Source organism: Salmo salar, chromosome 28 (assembly GCF_965601325.2).
Source record: "Salmo salar chromosome 28, fSalSal1, whole genome shotgun sequence".
Classification (NCBI taxonomy): Eukaryota; Metazoa; Chordata; class Actinopteri; order Salmoniformes; family Salmonidae; genus Salmo; species Salmo salar.
Window position 1 is genome coordinate 41,959,733 of NC_138318.1, and position 18,348 is coordinate 41,978,080.

The 18,348-nt window shown below is 42.0% G+C and overlaps 1 protein-coding gene across 1 annotated transcript in view; it reads right to left on the reverse strand.

The window, feature by feature from the left end:
- The window catches only part of LOC106589993 (uncharacterized), a 43,548-nt gene that overhangs the window by 12,245 nt on the left and 12,955 nt on the right, over positions 1 to 18,348 (reverse strand). Inside the window, exons 5-7 of the mRNA XM_014180472.3 lie at positions 1,768 to 1,926; positions 1,345 to 1,465; positions 1,186 to 1,238 (exon numbers count right to left, since the gene is read on the reverse strand). Of these exons, the coding sequence (XP_014035947.2) occupies positions 1,186 to 1,238; positions 1,345 to 1,465; positions 1,768 to 1,926 (333 nt within the window). The remainder of the gene's footprint in view (positions 1 to 1,185; positions 1,239 to 1,344; positions 1,466 to 1,767; positions 1,927 to 18,348) is intronic.

Sequence of the window (18,348 nt, forward strand, 5' to 3'; positions counted from 1 at the left end):
CATGAGAACGGTGAGGAATCAGCCCAGAACTACACGGGAGGATCTTGTCAATGATCTCGTCAATGATCTCAAGGCAGCTGGGACCATAGTCACCAAGAAAACAATTGGTAACACACTATGCCGTGAAGGACTGAAATCCTGCAGCGCCCGCAAGGTCCCCCTGCTCAAGAATACATATACATGCCCGTCTGAAGTTTGCCAATGAACATCTGAATGATTCAGAGGACAACTGGGTGAAAGTGTTGTGGTCAGATGAGACCAAAATGGAGCTCTTTGGCATCAACTCAGCTCGCCGTGTTTGGAGGAGGAGGAATGCTGCCTATGACCCCAAGAACACCATCCCCACCGTCAAACATGGAGGTGGAAACATTATGCTTTGGGGGTGTTTTTCTGCTAAGGGGACAGGACAACTTCACCGCATCAAAGGGATGATGGACGGGGCCATGTACCGTCAAATCTTGGGTGAGATCCTCCTTCCCTCAGCCAGGGCATTGAAAATGTGTCGTGGATGGGTATTCCAGCATGACAATGACCCAAAACACACGGCCAAGGCAACAAAGGAGTGGCTCAAGAAGAAGCACATTAAGGTCCTGGAGTGGCCTAGCCAGTCTCCAGACCTTAATCCCATAGAAAATCTGTGGACGGAGCTGAAGGTTCGAGTTGCCAAACGTTAGCCTCGAAACCTTAATGACTTGGAGAAGATCTGCTAAGAGGAGTGGGACAAAATCCCTCCTGAGATGTGTGCAAACCTGGTGGCCAACTACAAGAAACGTCTGACCTCTGTGATTTCCAACAAGGGTTTTGCCACCAAGTACTAAGTCATGTTTTGCAGAGGGGTCAAATACTTATTTCCCTCATTAAAATGCAAATCAATTTATAACATTTTTGACATGGGTTTTTCTGGATTTTGTTGTTGTTATTCTGTCTCTCACTGTTCAAATAAACCTACTATTAAAATTATAGACTGATCATTTCTTTGTAAGTGGGCAAACGTACAAAATCAGCAGGGGATCAAATACTTTTTTTCCCTCACTGTAGTAGATTGATACAGTAGAGAGGACATCAACATACAGTAGATTGATACGGTAGAGAGAACATCACAAATCATTCTCTCTCTGTGATCTGCTCTAGTGTACAGTATGATGTTAAATGAACATTGACAAATCAACAAAATGCAGTTATTACCGTTTATGGTGGTCTCCATCAGCTGAGAGTTCCTCTGGACCAAAGGGTTAGGGCTTTGGCATCCATTACAGGCAGCAACCAAAAGAAACAAAGGAAATATATATTTACAATATAGAATAGAATTATGGGTTAGTCCTGATAATTGGTAGACATACATACTTGAACTTGAAGGAATTCATTGGATTAATGTTGAGGCAGCTTATTTGCGGAGAGGACTTCGATTTGCTCATATTCACTAATGCTGCTGTGAATTTCTCTACGTTATTAGGACCCAAGGTTTCTACAGGGAAGAAAAATACACTGCTTATAAAGGAAATGCTTGTTATCCAGTATGAAGTACTTGACGGAGGATTGACAGAGTAACATTGAAAAACGCTTTGATAATCTGGAAAAAACGCAATAGAAATCCAAATCAATCATTATTTGTATTACTGATGAATGACATACTATTTGAGACAACACATTCAACAATAAAGATCAATCATTGTTTGATTGATTTATTGATTGATTGATGAATGGATCTTATAATCGATTAACCAATTGATCGATTGACCAACTAATCAGCTGATTAATTTATCATACCCAGTAGTAAGTCCAGTCTCTGTGAGGTTGTGGATGGTGGGTGCAGTTCTCTGTAGACGGCTGACAAAAGCTGCTCTCTCTCCTGCAGGCTGGAGATGTGAAGGACATCGAGGGTGTTGAGGTCTATGGAGGCTATATCAGCCCCACATAGCTCTGCCTCTGTCAAGGGTCAAAGGTCAGTAAAAACTTCAGCAGACTTAAGCCTGGAATACATTGCAAGTTTTCCCTTGGAGTTCCATCATCGGATCGTATTTTTCAAATTAATTTTAAAAGCCTATAGCCTACATTAGCCACACAAGTTCATTTATTTCAACGTTTTCAAGAAGTAAAAACAAATAGTCTAATAATTTCATTAAATATTAAAGCAACACAATGCAGGCTTTCAATCCACAACAAGAACTTCATATGTCGGCATTAAAACTGAAAGTACAGTAGTTCTGTCAGAGTTACTATTAGGTTCTTGGTCACCTCCGTGACCAAGGCCCTTCTCCCCCGATTGCTTAGTTTTGCCGGGCGGCCAGCTCTAGGAAGAGTCTTGGTGGTTCCAAATTGCTTCAACGCTGCAGACATTTTTTGGTACCCTTCACCAGATCTGTGCCTCGACATAATCCTGTCTCGGAGCTCTACGGACAATTCCTTCGACCTCATGGCTTGGTTTTTGTTCTGACATGTACTGTTAACTGTGGGACCTTATATAGACAGGTGTGTGCCTTTCCAAATCATGTCCAATCAATTGAATTTACCACAGGTGGACTCCAATCAAGTTGTAGAAACATCTCAAGGATGATCAATGGAAACAGGATGCACCTGAGCTCAATTTTGAGTCTCATAGCAAAGGGTCTGAATACTTATGTAAATGAGGTATTTAAGTAGCACGCGCTCCAGCAGGTATATCTCTCTGGTCACCCCCAAGGCCAATTCCTCCTTTGGCCGCCTCTCCTTCCAGTTCTCTGCTGCCAATGACTGGAACGAACTACAAAAATCCCTGAAACTGGAAACACTTATCTCCCTCAATAGCTTTAAGCACCAGCTATCAGAGCAGCTCACAGATCACTGCACCTGTACATAGCCCATCTATAATTTAGCCCAAACAACTACCGCTTCACCTACTGTATTTATTTATTTTGCTCCTTTGCACCCCATTATTTCTACTTTGCACTTTCTTCCACTACAAATCTACCATTCCAGTGTTTAATTGCTATATTGTATTTACTTTGCCATGGTATTTTTTGCCTTTACCTCCCTTATCTCACCTCATTTGCTCACATTGTATATAGACTTATTTTTCTACTGTATTATTGACTGTATGTTTGTTTATTCCATGTGTAACTGTGTTGTTATATGTGTCGAACTGCTTTGCTTTATCTTGGCCAGGTTGCAGTTGTAAATGAGAACTTGTTCTCAACTTGCCTACCTGGTTAAATAAAGGTGAAAAAAAAATGTTTTTTTATTTTTAATACATTTGCAAAAATAATGTTTTGCTTAATCATTATGGGGTATTGTGACGTCATTATGGGGTATTGGGATGTCATTATGGGGTATTGTGATGTCATTATGGGGTATTGGGACGTCATTATGGGGTATTGGGATGTCATTATGGGGTATTGGGACGTCATTATGGGGTATTGTGATGTCATTATGGGGTATTGTGATGTCATTATGGGGTATTGTGACGTCATTATGGGGTATTGTGACGTCATTATGGGGTACTGGGATGTCATTATGGGGTACTGTGATGTCATTATGGGGTATTGGGACGTCATTATGGGGTATTGGGACGTCATTATGGGGTATTGTGATGTCATTATGGGGTATTGTGACATCATTATGGGGTATTGTGACGTCATTATGGGGTACTGGGATGTCATTATGGGGTATTGTGTGTAGATTGATAAGGGTTTGTATTTATTTAACGTTATGGAAGGATAATGAATCACTGAAAAGAAGCAGCCACACCTCTCTGCCCAATGAGGTTCTATTGAACTACGATTCTATATCAGACTGAAATGACATGTTATTACAGCAGGCCAGTTATCAGACTATCAGACTGAAATGTCATGTTATTACAGCAGGCCAGTTATCAGACTATCAGACTGAAATGACATGTTATTACAGCAGGCCAGTTATCAGACTGAAATGACATGTTATTACAGCAGGCCAGTTATCAGACTGAAATGACATGTTATTACAGCAGGCCAGTTATCAGACTGAAATGACATGTTATTACAGCAGGCCAGTTATCAGACTGAAATGAAATGTTATTACAGCAGGCCAGTTATCAGACTATCAGACTGAAATGTCATGTTATTACAGCAGGCCAGTTATCAGACTATCAGACTGAAATGACATGTTATTACAGCAGGCCAGTTATCAGACTGAAATGACATGTTATTACAGCAGGCCAGTTATCAGACTGAAATTATATGTTATTACAGCAGGCCAGTTATCAGACTATCTGACTGAAATGACATGTTATTACAGCAGGCCAGTTATCAGACTGAAATTATATGTTATTACAGCAGGCCAGTTATCAGACTATCAGACTGAAATGTCATGTTATTACAGCAGGCCAGTTATCAGACTGAAATTACATGCTATTACAGCAGGCCAGTTATCAGACTGAAATTACATGTTATTACAGCAGGCCAGTTATCAGACTGAAATGACATGTTATTACAGCAGGCCAGTTATCAGACTGAAATGTCATGTTATTACAGCAGGCCAGTTATCAGACTATCAGACTGAAATGTCATGTTATTACAGCAGGCCAGTTATCAGACTATCAGACTGAAATGACATGTTATTACAGCAGGCCAGTTATCAGACTGAAATGACATGTTATTACAGCAGGCCAGTTATCAGACTGAAATGACATGTTATTACAGCAGGCCAGTTATCAGACTGAAATTACATGTTATTACAGCAGGCCAGTTATCAGACTGAAATGACATGTTATTACAGCAGGCCAGTTATCAGACTGAAATTATATGTTATTACAGCAGGCCAGTTATCAGACTATCAGACTGAAATGACATGTTATTACAGCAGGCCAGTTATCAGACTGAAATGTCATGTTATTACAGCAGGCCAGTTATCAGACTGAAATGACATGTTATTACAGCAGGCCAGTTATCAGACTATCAGACTGAAATGTCATGTTTTTACAGCAGGCCAGTTATCAGACTGAAATGACATGTTATTACAGCAGGCCAGTTATCAGACTGAAATGACATGTTATTACAGCAGGCCAGTTATCAGACTATCAGACTGAAATGTCATGTTTTTACAGCAGGCCAGTTATCAGACTGAAATGACATGTTATTACAGAAGGCCAGTTATCAGACTGAAATGACATGTTATTGCAGCAGGCCAGATATCAGACTATCAGACTGAAATGTCATGTTATTACAGCAGGCCAGTTATCAGACTGAAATGACATGTTATTACAGCAGGCCAGTTATCAGACTGAAATGACATGTTATTGCAGCAGGCCAGTTATCAGACTATCAGACTGAAATGTCATGTTATTACAGCAGGCCAGTTATCAGACTGAAATGACATGTTATTACAGCAGGCCAGTTATCAGACTGAAATGACATGTTATTACAGCAGGCCAGTTATCAGACTATCAGACTGAAATGTCATGTTATTACAGCAGGCCAGTTATCAGACTGAAATGACATGTTATTACAGCAGGCCAGTTATCAGACTGAAATGACATGTTATTACAGCAGGCCAGTTATCAGACTGAAATGACATGTTATTACAGCAGGCCAGTTATCAGACTATCAGACTGAAATGACATGTTATTACAGCAGGCCAGTTATCAGACTGAAATGACATGTTATTACAGCAGGCCAGTTATCAGACTGAAATTACATGTTATTACAGCAGGCCAGTTATCAGACTGAAATTAGATGTTATTACAGCAGGCCAGTTATCAGACTGAAATTAGATGTTATTACAGCAGGCCAGTTATCAGACTGAAATGACATGTTATTACAGCAGGCCAGTTATCAGACTGAAATTAGATGTTATTACAGCAGGCCAGTTATCAGACTAAAATGACATGTTATTACAGCAGGCCAGTTATCAGACTGAAATGTCATGTTATTACAGCAGGCCAGTTATCAGACTATCAGACTGAAATGTCATATTATTACAGCAGGCCAGTTATCAGACTATCAGACTGAAATGACATGTTATTACAGCAGGCCAGTTATCAGACTGAAATTATATGTTATTACAGCAGGCCAGTTATCAGACTATCAGACTGAAATGTCATGTTATTACAGCAGGACAGTTATCAGACTATCAGACTGAAATGACATGTTATTACAGCAGGCCAGTTATCAGACTATCAGACTGAAATGTCATGTTATTACAGCAGGCCAGTTATCTGACTATCAGACTGAAATGACATGTTATTACAGCAGGCCAGTTATCAGACTATCAGACTGAAATGTCATGTTATTACAGCAGGACAGTTATCAGACTATCAGACTGAAATGTCATGTTATTACAGCAGGCCAGTTATCTGACTATCAGACTGAAATGACATGTTATTACAGCAGGCCAGTTATCAGACTGAAATGACATGTTATTACAGCAGGCTAGTTATCAGACTGAAATGACATGTTATTACAGCAGGCCAGTTATCAGACTGAAATTACATGCTATTACAGCAGGCCAGTTATCAGACTGAAATTACATGTTATTACAGCAGGCCAGTTATCAGACTGAAATGACATGTTATTACAGCAGGCCAGTTATCAGACTATCAGACTGAAATGTCATGTTATTACAGCAGGCCAGTTATCAGACTATCAGACTGAAATGACATGTTATTACAGCAGGTCAGTTATCAGACTGAAATGACATGTTATTACAGCAGGCCAGTTATCAGACTATCAGACTGAAATGTCATGTTATTACAGCAGGCCAGTTATCAGACTATCAGACTGAAATGTCATGTTATTACAGCAGGCCAGTTATCAGACTGAAATGACATGTTATTACAGCAGGCCAGTTATCAGACTGAAATGACATGTTATTACAGCAGGCCAGTTATCAGACTGAAATGACATGTTATTACAGCAGGCCAGTTATCAGACTGAAATGACATGTTATTACAGCAGGCCAGTTATCAGACTGAAATGACATGTTATTACAGCAGGCCAGTTATCAGACTGAAATGACATGTTATTACAGCAGGCCAGTTATCAGACTGAAATGACATGTTATTACAGCAGGCCAGTTATCAGACTATCAGACTGAAATGACATGTTATTACAGCAGGCCAGTTATCAGACTGAAATGACATGTTATTACAGCAGGCCAGTTATCAGACTATCAGACTGAAATGTCATGTTATTACAGCAGGCCAGTTATCAGACTATCAGACTGAAATGACATGTTATTACAGCAGGCCAGTTATCAGACTGAAATGTCATGTTATTACAGCAGGCCAGTTATCAGACTGAAATGACATGTTATTACAGCAGGCCAGTTATCAGACTATCAGACTGAAATCACATGTTATTACAGCAGGCCAGTTATCAGACTATCAGACTGAAATGACATGTTATTACAGCAGGCCAGTTATCAGACTGAAATGTCATGTTATTACAGCAGGCCAGTTATCAGACTGAAATGACATGTTATTACAGCAGGCCAGTTATCAGACTATCAGACTGAAATGACATCTTATTACAGCAGGCCAGTTATCAGACTGAAATGACATGTTATTACAGCAGGCCAGTTATCAGACTGAAATGACATGTTATTACAGCAGGCCAGTTATCAGACTATCAGACTGAAATGACTGACGTTTTAACCAATATGTTATTGCTGTAGGCCATTTATCTTACAGGAGAAATAGCAGGAATAAGGACAACTCTGAAAAGAGTGCTGTTCAATCACAGACCGCCCACCCCTGTTCAATCAGACTGCTCACCCCTGTTCAATCACAGACTGCTCACCCCTGTTCAATCACAGACTGCTCACCCCTGTTCAATCACAGACTGCTCACCCCTGTTCAATCACAGACTGCTCACCCCTGTTCAATCACAGACTGCCTACCCCTGTTCAATCACAGACTGCTCATCCCTGTTCAATCACAGACTGCTCACCCCTGTTCAATCACAGACTGCTCACCCCTGTTCAATCACAGACTGCTCACCCCTGTTCAATCACAGACCGCCTACCCCTGTTCAATCACAGACTGCTCACCCCTGTTCAATCAGACTGCTCACCCCTGTTCAATCACAGACTGCTCACCCCTGTTCAATCACAGACTGCTCACCCCTGTTCAATCAGACTGCTCACCCCTGTTCAATCACAGACCGCTCACCCCTGTTCAATCACAGACCGCTCAGCCCTGTTCAATCACAGACCGCTCACCCCTGTTCAATCACAGACCGCCAACCCCTGTTCAATCACAGACCGCTCACCCCTGTTCAATCACAGACCGCTCACCCCTGTTCAATCACAGACCGCACACCCCTGTTCAATCACAGACTGCTCACCCCTGTTCAATCACAGACTGCTCACCCCTGTTCAATCACAGACTGCTCACCCCTGTTCAATCACAGACTGCTCACCCCTGTTCAATCACAGACTGCTCACCCCTGTTCAATCACAGACTGCTCACCCCTGTTCAATCACAGACTGCTCACCCCTGTTCAATCACAGACTGCTCAACCCTGTTCAATCACAGACTGCTCACCCCTGTTCAATCACAGACTGCTCACCCCTGTTCAATCACAGACTGCTCACCCCTGTTCAATCACAGACTGCTCACCCCTGTTCAATCACAGACCGCTCACCCCTGTTCAATCACAGACCGCTCACCCCTGTTCAATCACAGACCGCCAACCCCTGTTCAATCACAGACCGCCAACCCCTGTTCAATCACAGACCGCTCACCCCTGTTCAATCACAGACCGCTCACCCCTGTTCAATCACAGACCGCACACCCCTGTTCAATCACAGACTGCTCACCCCTGTTCAATCACAGACTGCTCACACCTGTTCAATCACAGACTGCTCACCCCTGTTCAATCACAGACCGCTCACCCCTGTTCAATCACAGACCGCACACCCCTGTTCAATCACAGACCGCACACCCCTGTTCAATCACAGACCGCTCACCCCTGTTCAATCACAGACCGCTCACCCCTGTTCAATCACAGACCGCTCACCCCTGTTCAATCACAGACCGCTCAACCCTGTTCAATCACAGACCGCTACCCCTGTTCAATCACAGACCGCTACCCCTGTTCAATCACAGACCGCTCACCCATGTTCAATCACAGACCGCTCAACCATGTTCAATCACAGACCGCTCACCCCTGTTCAATCACAGACCGCTCACCCCTGTTCAATCACAGACCGCTCACCCCTGTTCAATCACAGACCGCTCACCCCTGTTCAATCACAGACCGCTCACCCCTGTTCAATCACAGACCGCCCTCCCCTGTTCAATCACAGACCGCTCACCCCTGTTCAATCACAGACCGCTCACCCCTGTTCAATCACAGACCGCCCTCCCCTGTTCAATCACAGACCGCTCACCCCTGTTCAATCACAGACCGCCCACCCCTGTTCAATCACAGACCGCTCACCCCTGTTCAATCACAGACCGCCCACCCCTGTTCAGTCACAGACCGCTCACCCCTGTTCAATCACAGACCGCTCACCCCTGTTCAATCACAGACCGCTCACCCCTGTTCAATCACAGACCGCTCACCCCTGTTCAATCTCAGACCGCTCACCCCTGTTCAATCACAGACCGCTCACCCATTGTTCAATCACAGACCGCCCACCCCTGTTCAATCACAGACCGCACACCCCTGTTCAATCACAGACCGCTCACCCATTGTTCAATCACAGACCGCCCACCCCTGTTCAATCACAGACCGCTCACCCCTGTTCAATCACAGACCGCTCACCCCTGTTCAATCACAGACCGCTCACCCCTGTTCAATCACAGACCGCTGACCCCTGTTCAATCACAGACCGCTACCCCTGTTCAATCACAGACCGCTCACCCCTGTTCAATCACAGACCGCTCACCCCTGTTAAATCACAGACCGCTCACCCCTGTTCAATCACAGACCGCTCACCCCTGTTCAATCACAGACCGCTCACCCCTGTTCAATCACAGACCGCTCACCCCTGTTCAATCACAGACCGCCTACCCCTGTTCAATCACAGACCGCTCACCCCTGTTCAATCACAGACCGCTCACCCCTGTTCAATCACAGACCGCCCACCCCTGTTCAATCACAGACCGCTCACCCCTGTTCAATCACAGACCGCTCACCCCTGTTCAATCACAGACCGCTCACCCCTGTTCAGTCACAGACCGCTCACCCCTGTTCAATCACAGACTGCTCACCCCTGTTCAATCACAGACTGCTCACCCCTGTTCAATCACAGACCGCTCACCCCTGTTCAATCTCAGACCGCTCACCCCTGTTCAATCACAGACCGCTCACCCCTGTTCAATCACAGACTGCTCACCCCTGTTCAATAACAGACTGCTCACCCCTGTTCAATCACAGACCGCTCACCCCTGTTCAATCACAGACCGCTCACCCCTGTTCAATCACAGACCGCTCACCCCTGTTCAATCACAGACCGCTCATCCATTGTTCAATCACAGACCGCCCACCCCTGTTCAATCACAGACCGCACACCCCTGTTCAATCACAGACCGCTCACCCATTGTTCAATCACAGACCGCCCACCCCTGTTCAATCACAGACCGCTCACCCCTGTTCAATCACAGACCGCTCACCCCTGTTCAATCACAGACCGCTCATCCATTGTTCAATCACAGACCGCCCACCCCTGTTCAATCACAGACCGCACACCCCTGTTCAATCACAGACCGCTCACCCATTGTTCAATCACAGACCGCCCACCCCTGTTCAATCACAGACCGCTCACCCCTGTTCAATCACAGACCGCTCACCCATTGTTCAATCACAGACCGCTCACCCATTGTTCAATCACAGACCGCCCACCCCTGTTCAATCACAGACCGCTCACCCCTGTTCAATCACAGACCGCTCACCCCTGTTCAATCACAGACCGCTCACCCCTGTTCAATCACAGACCGCTCACCCCTGTTCAATCACAGACCGCTCACCCCTGTTCAATCACAGACCGCTCACCCCTGTTCAATCACAGACCGCTCACCCCTGTTCAATCACAGACTTGCCTGCTTCTGTAAATGGTGTCCCAGTGTTCTGTCTTCGTCAAGTCACTAGGAAGTCACTAGGAAGTCACTAGGAAGTCACTAGGGAACTTTTGGATGCTGTGATTTGTTACAGATGTTTAAAAGTCCAGACATGCTTGACCCTTGTCTTCTATGGTTTGCTGCACCTCTGATTGTGGAGCCCTTGGCTCATATTTTAAATTGATCAATTTTCTTGGGTATTATTCAGTATTATTATTATTATTTATATTATTATTATTATTAGGTGTTCTCCCGCTCCACAAAAGGTGGTGATCTCTGCGATCTTAATACGTTAATGTTTAGCTAAATATTTTCTGAACACTTGGTAATTTCTCAGCTGTTGTCCTTTTAGCTCACCAGTCAGGCTTTAGGCCAGGACATCAGTGGAGGCTCCTCAGAGGAGGAAGGGGAGGACCATCCTACTCAGTGAATTTCATTATTTTATTTTTTTTAAATAGTGAAACATAAAAAGGTTATCCCGACTAAATATATTCACCTCACCAAATAATTTATTAAAACCACACAGTTTTGCAATGAAGGTCTACAGTAGCCTCAACATCACTCTGTAGGGTGATGCCATGATGTAGCCGGAGGACAGCTAGCTTCCGTCCTCCTCTTGGTACATTGACTTCAATACCAGGCTATGTTAGAGCTGCAATTGGCTATACATTTATTTAACGGTTGGTTCTCCCATCGATCAGGTTCCCGCCTACAAATATCAGAGCATCTGGATTGAAAAAGACTTAATGTTTAAAAAAAAAAAATAACATTACGGATGAGCTAGTTAAAAAGATAAGATTTAAAGCGGACTTATTTTTTTTGTTTTTTGAAATAGATCTTTCCTCTCCCTAAATAGCAGGAAGTAGATTGTACAGTCATCTTTTCCTGCCAGTTCTTGATTATGTTGTCACTACTCTTAAACCTTTGTATGCCGTCTACCAATGCACCATAACGTTTTAAATCACAGGTGACAGTTTTAATACGCATCGCTGCATCCTGTATCAAAAGGTCAGCTGAACTTTACTAAAGTCCCGTAGATCACTTCATCATTCCCTTTTTGTTTACAAAGCCCTACCACACAAAGCTTCCAACTTACACAACTTCATTGTTATTAAAGAATTTTTTTTTTTTTTTTTTTAAAACATGAGATCCCTCGGGTCCCCAGCGAATTAGGTAAATCCGCTTGTAGTTTTATTAATGCACCTCATTGCTGGGACCAATTGCAAAATGCACTACAATTGGACGGTCTGATTGGGCAATTTAAAACACTCATTGGGGAACTATTAGCGTCCCTGTGGAAGGCGTTCCTAATGTTGTGAATACTCAGTGTGTATTGGAGTCAACATGGGTCAGCGTCCCTGTGGAAGGCGTTCCTAATGTTGTGAATACTCAGTGTGTATTGGAGTCAACATGGGTCAGCGTCCCTGTGGAAGGCGTTCCTAATGTTGTGAATACTCAGTGTGTATTGGAGTCAACATGGGTCAGCGTCCCTGTGGAAGGCGTTCCTAATGTTGTGAATACTCAGTGTATATTGGAGTCAACATGGGTCAGCATCCCTGTGGAAGGCGTTCCTAATGTTGTGAATACTCAGTGTATATTGGAGTCAACATGGGTCAGCGTCCCTGTGGAAGGCGTTCCTAATGTTGTGAATACTCAGTGTATATTGGAGTCAACATGGGTCAGCGTCCCTGTGGAAGGCGTTCCTAATGTTGTGAATACTCAGTGTGTATTGGAGTCAACATGGGTCAGCGTCCCTGTGGAAGGCGTTCCTAATGTTGTGAATACTCAGTGTGTATTGGAGTCAACATGGGTCAGCGTCCCTGTGGAAGGCGTTCCTAATGTTGTGAATACTCAGTGTGTATTGGAGTCAACATGGGTCAGCGTCCCTGTGGAAGGCGTTCCTAATGTTGTGAATACTCAGTGTATATTGGAGTCAACATGGGTCAGCGTCCCTGTGGAAGGCGTTCCTAATGTTGTGAATACTCAGTGTATATTGGAGTCAACATGGGTCAGCGTCCCTGTGGAAGGCGTTCCTAATGTTGTGAATACTCAGTGTATATTGGAGTCAACATGGGTCAGCGTCCCTGTGGAAGGCGTTCCTAATGTTGTGAATACTCAGTGTGTATTGGAGTCAACATGGGTCAGCGTCCCTGTGGAAGGCGTTCCTAATGTTGTGAATACTCAGTGTATATTGGAGTCAACATGGGTCAGCGTCCCTGTGGAAGGCGTTCCTAATGTTGTGAATACTCAGTGTATATTGGAGTCAACATGGGTCAGCGTCCCTGTGGAAGGCGTTCCTAATGTTGTGAATACTCAGTGTATATTGGAGTCAACATGGGTCAGCGTCCCTGTGGAAGGCGTTCCTAATGTTGTGAATACTCAGTGTATATTGGAGTCAACATGGGTCAGCGTCCCTGTGGAAGGCGTTCCTAATGTTGTGAATACTCAGTGTATATCTGCTGGTGGAATTCAGTCTAATCAGTAGTTACTAATTTCCATTGTAATGTTGGTTTATCCCTGAATAGTAATAGCGACACAGTTATTTATTCCCGTGCCCCTAAGTGTATAGGTTAGTGGAGGTAATTTGTACATGTAGGAAGTAGGGGCATAGATAATAAACAGCGAGTAGTAGCAGTGTAAATACGAAAGGGGGGCAGCCTTTTGATTAGCTGTTCAGCAGTCTTACGGCTCGGGGGTAGAAGCAGTTAAAAGAAGCCTTTTGTATCTAGACTTACGTTTTACATTTTACATTTTAGTCATTTTAGCAGACGCTCTTATCCAGAGCGACTTACAGTAGTGAATGCATACATTTCATACATTTTTTTCCCGTACTGGTCCCCCGTGGGAATCGAACCCACAACCCTGGCGCTGCAAACACCATGCTCTACCAACTGAGCCACACGGGGCGTCAGAGTCGCTCTCTTTCATGTGCCATTGTGCTTAATTCCGTTCACTATTCTCAACATCGTCTTGTCTCTCCATCTGATAATATAGGCCCTATGTGTGATTAGACTGTAGTTTAGGTGTATTAGTTCTGATAGTTTACAGTAGACTGTAGTTTAGGTGTATTAGTTATGATAGGTTACAGTAGACTGTAGTTTAGGTGTATTAGTTATGATAGGTTACAGTAGACTGTAGTTTAGGTGTATTAGTTCTGATAGGTTACAGTAGACTGTAGTTTAGGTGTATTAGTTCTGATAGGTTACAGTAGGTTACAGTAGACTGTAGTTTAGGTGTATTAGTTATGATAGGTTACAGTAGACTGTAGTTTAGGTGTATTAGTTATGATAGGTTACAGTAGACTGTAGTTTAGGTGTATTAGTTCTGATAGGTTACAGTAGACTGTAGTTTAGGTGTATTAGTTCTGATAGGTTACAGTAGGTTACAGTAGACTGTAGTTTAGGTGTATTAGTTCTGATAGGTTACAGTAGACTGTAGTTTAGGTGTATTAGTTCTGATAGGCTACAGTAGACTATAGTTTAGGTGTATTAGTTATGATAGGTTACAGTAGGTTACAGTAGACTGTAGTTTAGGTGTATTCGTTATGATAGGCTACAGTAGACTGTAGTTTAGGTGTATTAGTTCTGATAGGTTACAGTAGGTTACAGTAGACTGTAGTTTAGGTGTATTAGTTCTGATAGGTTACAGTAGACTGTAGTTTAGGTGTATTAGTTCTGATAGGCTACAGTAGACTATAGTTTAGGTGTATTAGTTATGATAGGTTACAGTAGGTTACAGTAGACTGTAGTTTAGGTGTATTAGTTCTGATAGATTACAGTAGACATTAGTTTAGGTTTATTAGTTCTGATAGGTTACATTAGACTGTAGTTTAGGTGTATTAGTTCTGATAGATTACAGTAGGTTACAGTAGACTATAGTTTAGGTGTATTAGTTCTGATAGATTACAGTAGACTGTAGTTTAGGTGTATTAGTTCTGATAGGTTACAGTAGACTGTAGTTTAGGTGTATTAGTTATGATAGGTTACTGTAGGTTACAGTAGACTGTAGATTAGGTGTATTAGTTCTGATAGGCTACAGTAGACTGTAGTTTAGCTGTATTAGTTATGATAGGTTACAGTAGGTTACAGTAGACTGTAGTTTAGGTGTATTAGTTCTGATAGGTTACAGTAGACTGTAGTTTAGGTGTATTAGTTCTGATAGGCTACAGTAGACTGTAGTTTAGGTGTATTAGTTATGATAGATTACAGTAGGTTACAGTAGACTGTAGTTTAGGTGTATTAGTTCTGATAGGTTACAGTAGACTGTAGTTTAGATGTATTAGTTCTGATAGGCTAGAGTAGACTGTAGTTTAGGTGTATTAGTTCTGATAGGTTACAGTAGGCTACAGTAGACTGTAGTTTAGGTGTATTAGTTATGATAGGTTACAGTAGGTTACAGTAGACTGTAGTTTAGGTGTATTAGTTCTGATAGGTTACAGTAGGTTACAGTAGACTGTAGTTTAGGTGTATTAGTTATGATAGTTTACAGTAGACTGTAGTTTAGGTGTATTAGTTCTGATAGGTTACAGTAGACTGTAGTTTAGGTGTATTAGTTCTGATAGGCTACAGTAGACTATAGTTTAGGTGTATTAGTTATGATAGGTTACAGTAGGTTACAGTAGACTGTAGTTTAGGTGTATTAGTTATGATAGGCTACAGTAGGTTACAGTAGACTGTTGTTTAGGTGTATTAGTTCTGATAGGTTACAGTAGGTTACAGTAGACTGTAGTTTAGGTGTATTAGTTATGATAGGTTACAGTAGGTTATAGTAGACTGTAGTTTAGGTGTATTAGTTCTGATAGGCTACAGTAGACTATAGTTTAGGTGTATTAGTTCTGATAGGTTACAGTAGACTGTAGTTTAGGTGTATTAGTTCTGATAGGCTACAGTAGACTGTAGTTTAGGTGTATTAGTTATGATAGATTACAGTAGGTTACAGTAGACTGTAGTTTAGGTGTATTAGTTCTGATAGGTTACAGTAGACTGTAGTTTAGATGTATTAGTTCTGATAGGCTAGAGTAGACTGTAGTTTAGGTGTATTAGTTCTGATAGGTTACAGTAGGCTACAGTAGACTGTAGTTTAGGTGTATTAGTTATGATAGGTTACAGTAGGTTACAGTAGACTGTAGTTTAGGTGTATTAGTTCTGATAGGTTACAGTAGGTTACAGTAGACTGTAGTTTAGGTGTATTAGTTATGATAGGTTACAGTAGACTGTAGTTTAGGTGTATTAGTTCTGATAGGTTACAGTAGACTGTAGTTTAGGTGTATTAGTTCTGATAGGCTACAGTAGACTATAGTTTAGGTGTATTAGTTATGATAGGTTACAGTAGGTTACAGTAGACTGTAGTTTAGGTGTATTAGTTATGATAGGCTACAGTAGGTTACAGTAGACTGTAGTTTAGGTGTATTAGTTCTGATAGGTTACAGTAGGTTACAGTAGACTGTAGTTTAGGTGTATTAGTTATGATAGGTTACAGTAGGTTATAGTAGACTGTAGTTTAGGTGTATTAGTTCTGATAGGCTACAGTAGACTATAGTTTAGGTGTATTAGTTCTGATAGGTTACAGTAGACTGTAGTTTAGGTGTATTAGTTATGATAGGCTACAGTAGACTATAGTTTAGGTGTATTAGTTATGATAGGTTACAGTAGGTTACAGTAGACTATAGTTTAGGTGTATTAGTTATGATGGGCTACAGTAGACTGTAGTTTAGGTGTATTAGTTCTGATAGGTTACAGTAAACTGTAGTTTAGGTGTATTAGTTCTGATAGGTTACAGTAGGTTACAGTAGACTGTAGTTTAGGTGTATTAGTTATGATAGGCTACAGTAGAATGTAGTTTAGGTGTATTAGTTCTGATAGGTTACAGTAGGCTGTAGTTTAGGTGTATTAGTTCTGATAGGCTACAGTAGACTATAGTTTAGGTGTGGCCTACTGGACGGATGCATTTCGGACACATTTGACACCTGTATGTCGTAGTGGAGACCAATATCTGTCTTGTGTTAAAACTGCTTTGGGATAGGGGGCAATATTTTCACATCCGGATGAAAAGCGTGCCCAAAGTAAACTGCCTGTTACTCAGGCCCAGAAGCTAGGATTATGCATATAGATTTGGATAGAAAACACTCTGAAGTTTTTAAAACTGTTAATATTATGTCTGTGAGTATAACAGAACTGATATGGCAGGCGAAACCCCGAGGACAAACCACCCCCCCCTCCCCAAAAAAACAAATTCAGCCTACCACTGTTTTCAATGGCTGTCACTTTTATTATAAGGCGAAGTCCTCCCAGATTGCAGTTCCTAGGGCTTCCACTAGATGTCAACAGTCTTTAGAAAGAGTTTCAGGCTGGTTTTTGGAAAAATGAGCCAGAAATTGTAGTTTCTCTAAGTGGCTCCCATTTTGGCTGTAGTGTTTCCAAGCACGTGGAAGAGAGCGCGTTCTTTCTTATTTATCTCCTTTAATGAACATACTATTCTCCGTTTATTTGAGTATTAGGATACCTAAGGTTTGATTATAAACATTGTTTGACTTGTTTGGAAAAGTTTATTAGTAACGTTTGGGATTCATTTTGTATGCATTTTGATGGAGGGAAACTAGATGGATTATTGACTGAAGCGCGCCAGCTAAACTGAGTTTTTATGGATATAAAGAAGGACATTATCGAACAAAAGGACCATTTGTGACGTATCTGGGACCTTTTGGAGTGCCAACAGAAGAAGATCATCAAAGGTAAGGCATTTATTATATCGCTATTTCTGACTTCCGTGTCGCACCTGCCTGGTTGAAACATGTTTTTCATATGTTTGTATGCGGGGCGCTGTCCTCAGATAATCGCATGGTTTGCTTTTGCCGTAAAGCCTTTTTGAAATCTGACACAGCGGCTGGATTAACAACAAGTTAAGCTTTATTTTGATTTTTACACTTGTGATTTTATGAAAGTTAAATATTTATAGTAATTTCATTTGAATTTGGCGCTCTGCAATTTCACCGCTAACGGCACGCCTTTCCCAAAGAGGATGTTATAAAGCTTTATAAAACAACAGTTGTTGATGTGTATTGCTGCATTTCAGATACATTGTTGTACATTTGACTGTTGCAGTAACAAGACCTATAGGGCTAGTGGCCAAAATCTAAATTGCAGCTGGTCTGGAATAATACTTTATGGCCTTTCTCTTGCATTTATTTCAAAGATGGTACAAAAAAAATACAAAAGAATGGTTGGTTTTTTCTTTGTATTATCTTTTACTATTGTGTTATATTATCCTACATTCAAAATCAAATTAAATGTATTTATATAGCTCTTCTTACATCAGCTGATATCTCAAAGTGCTGT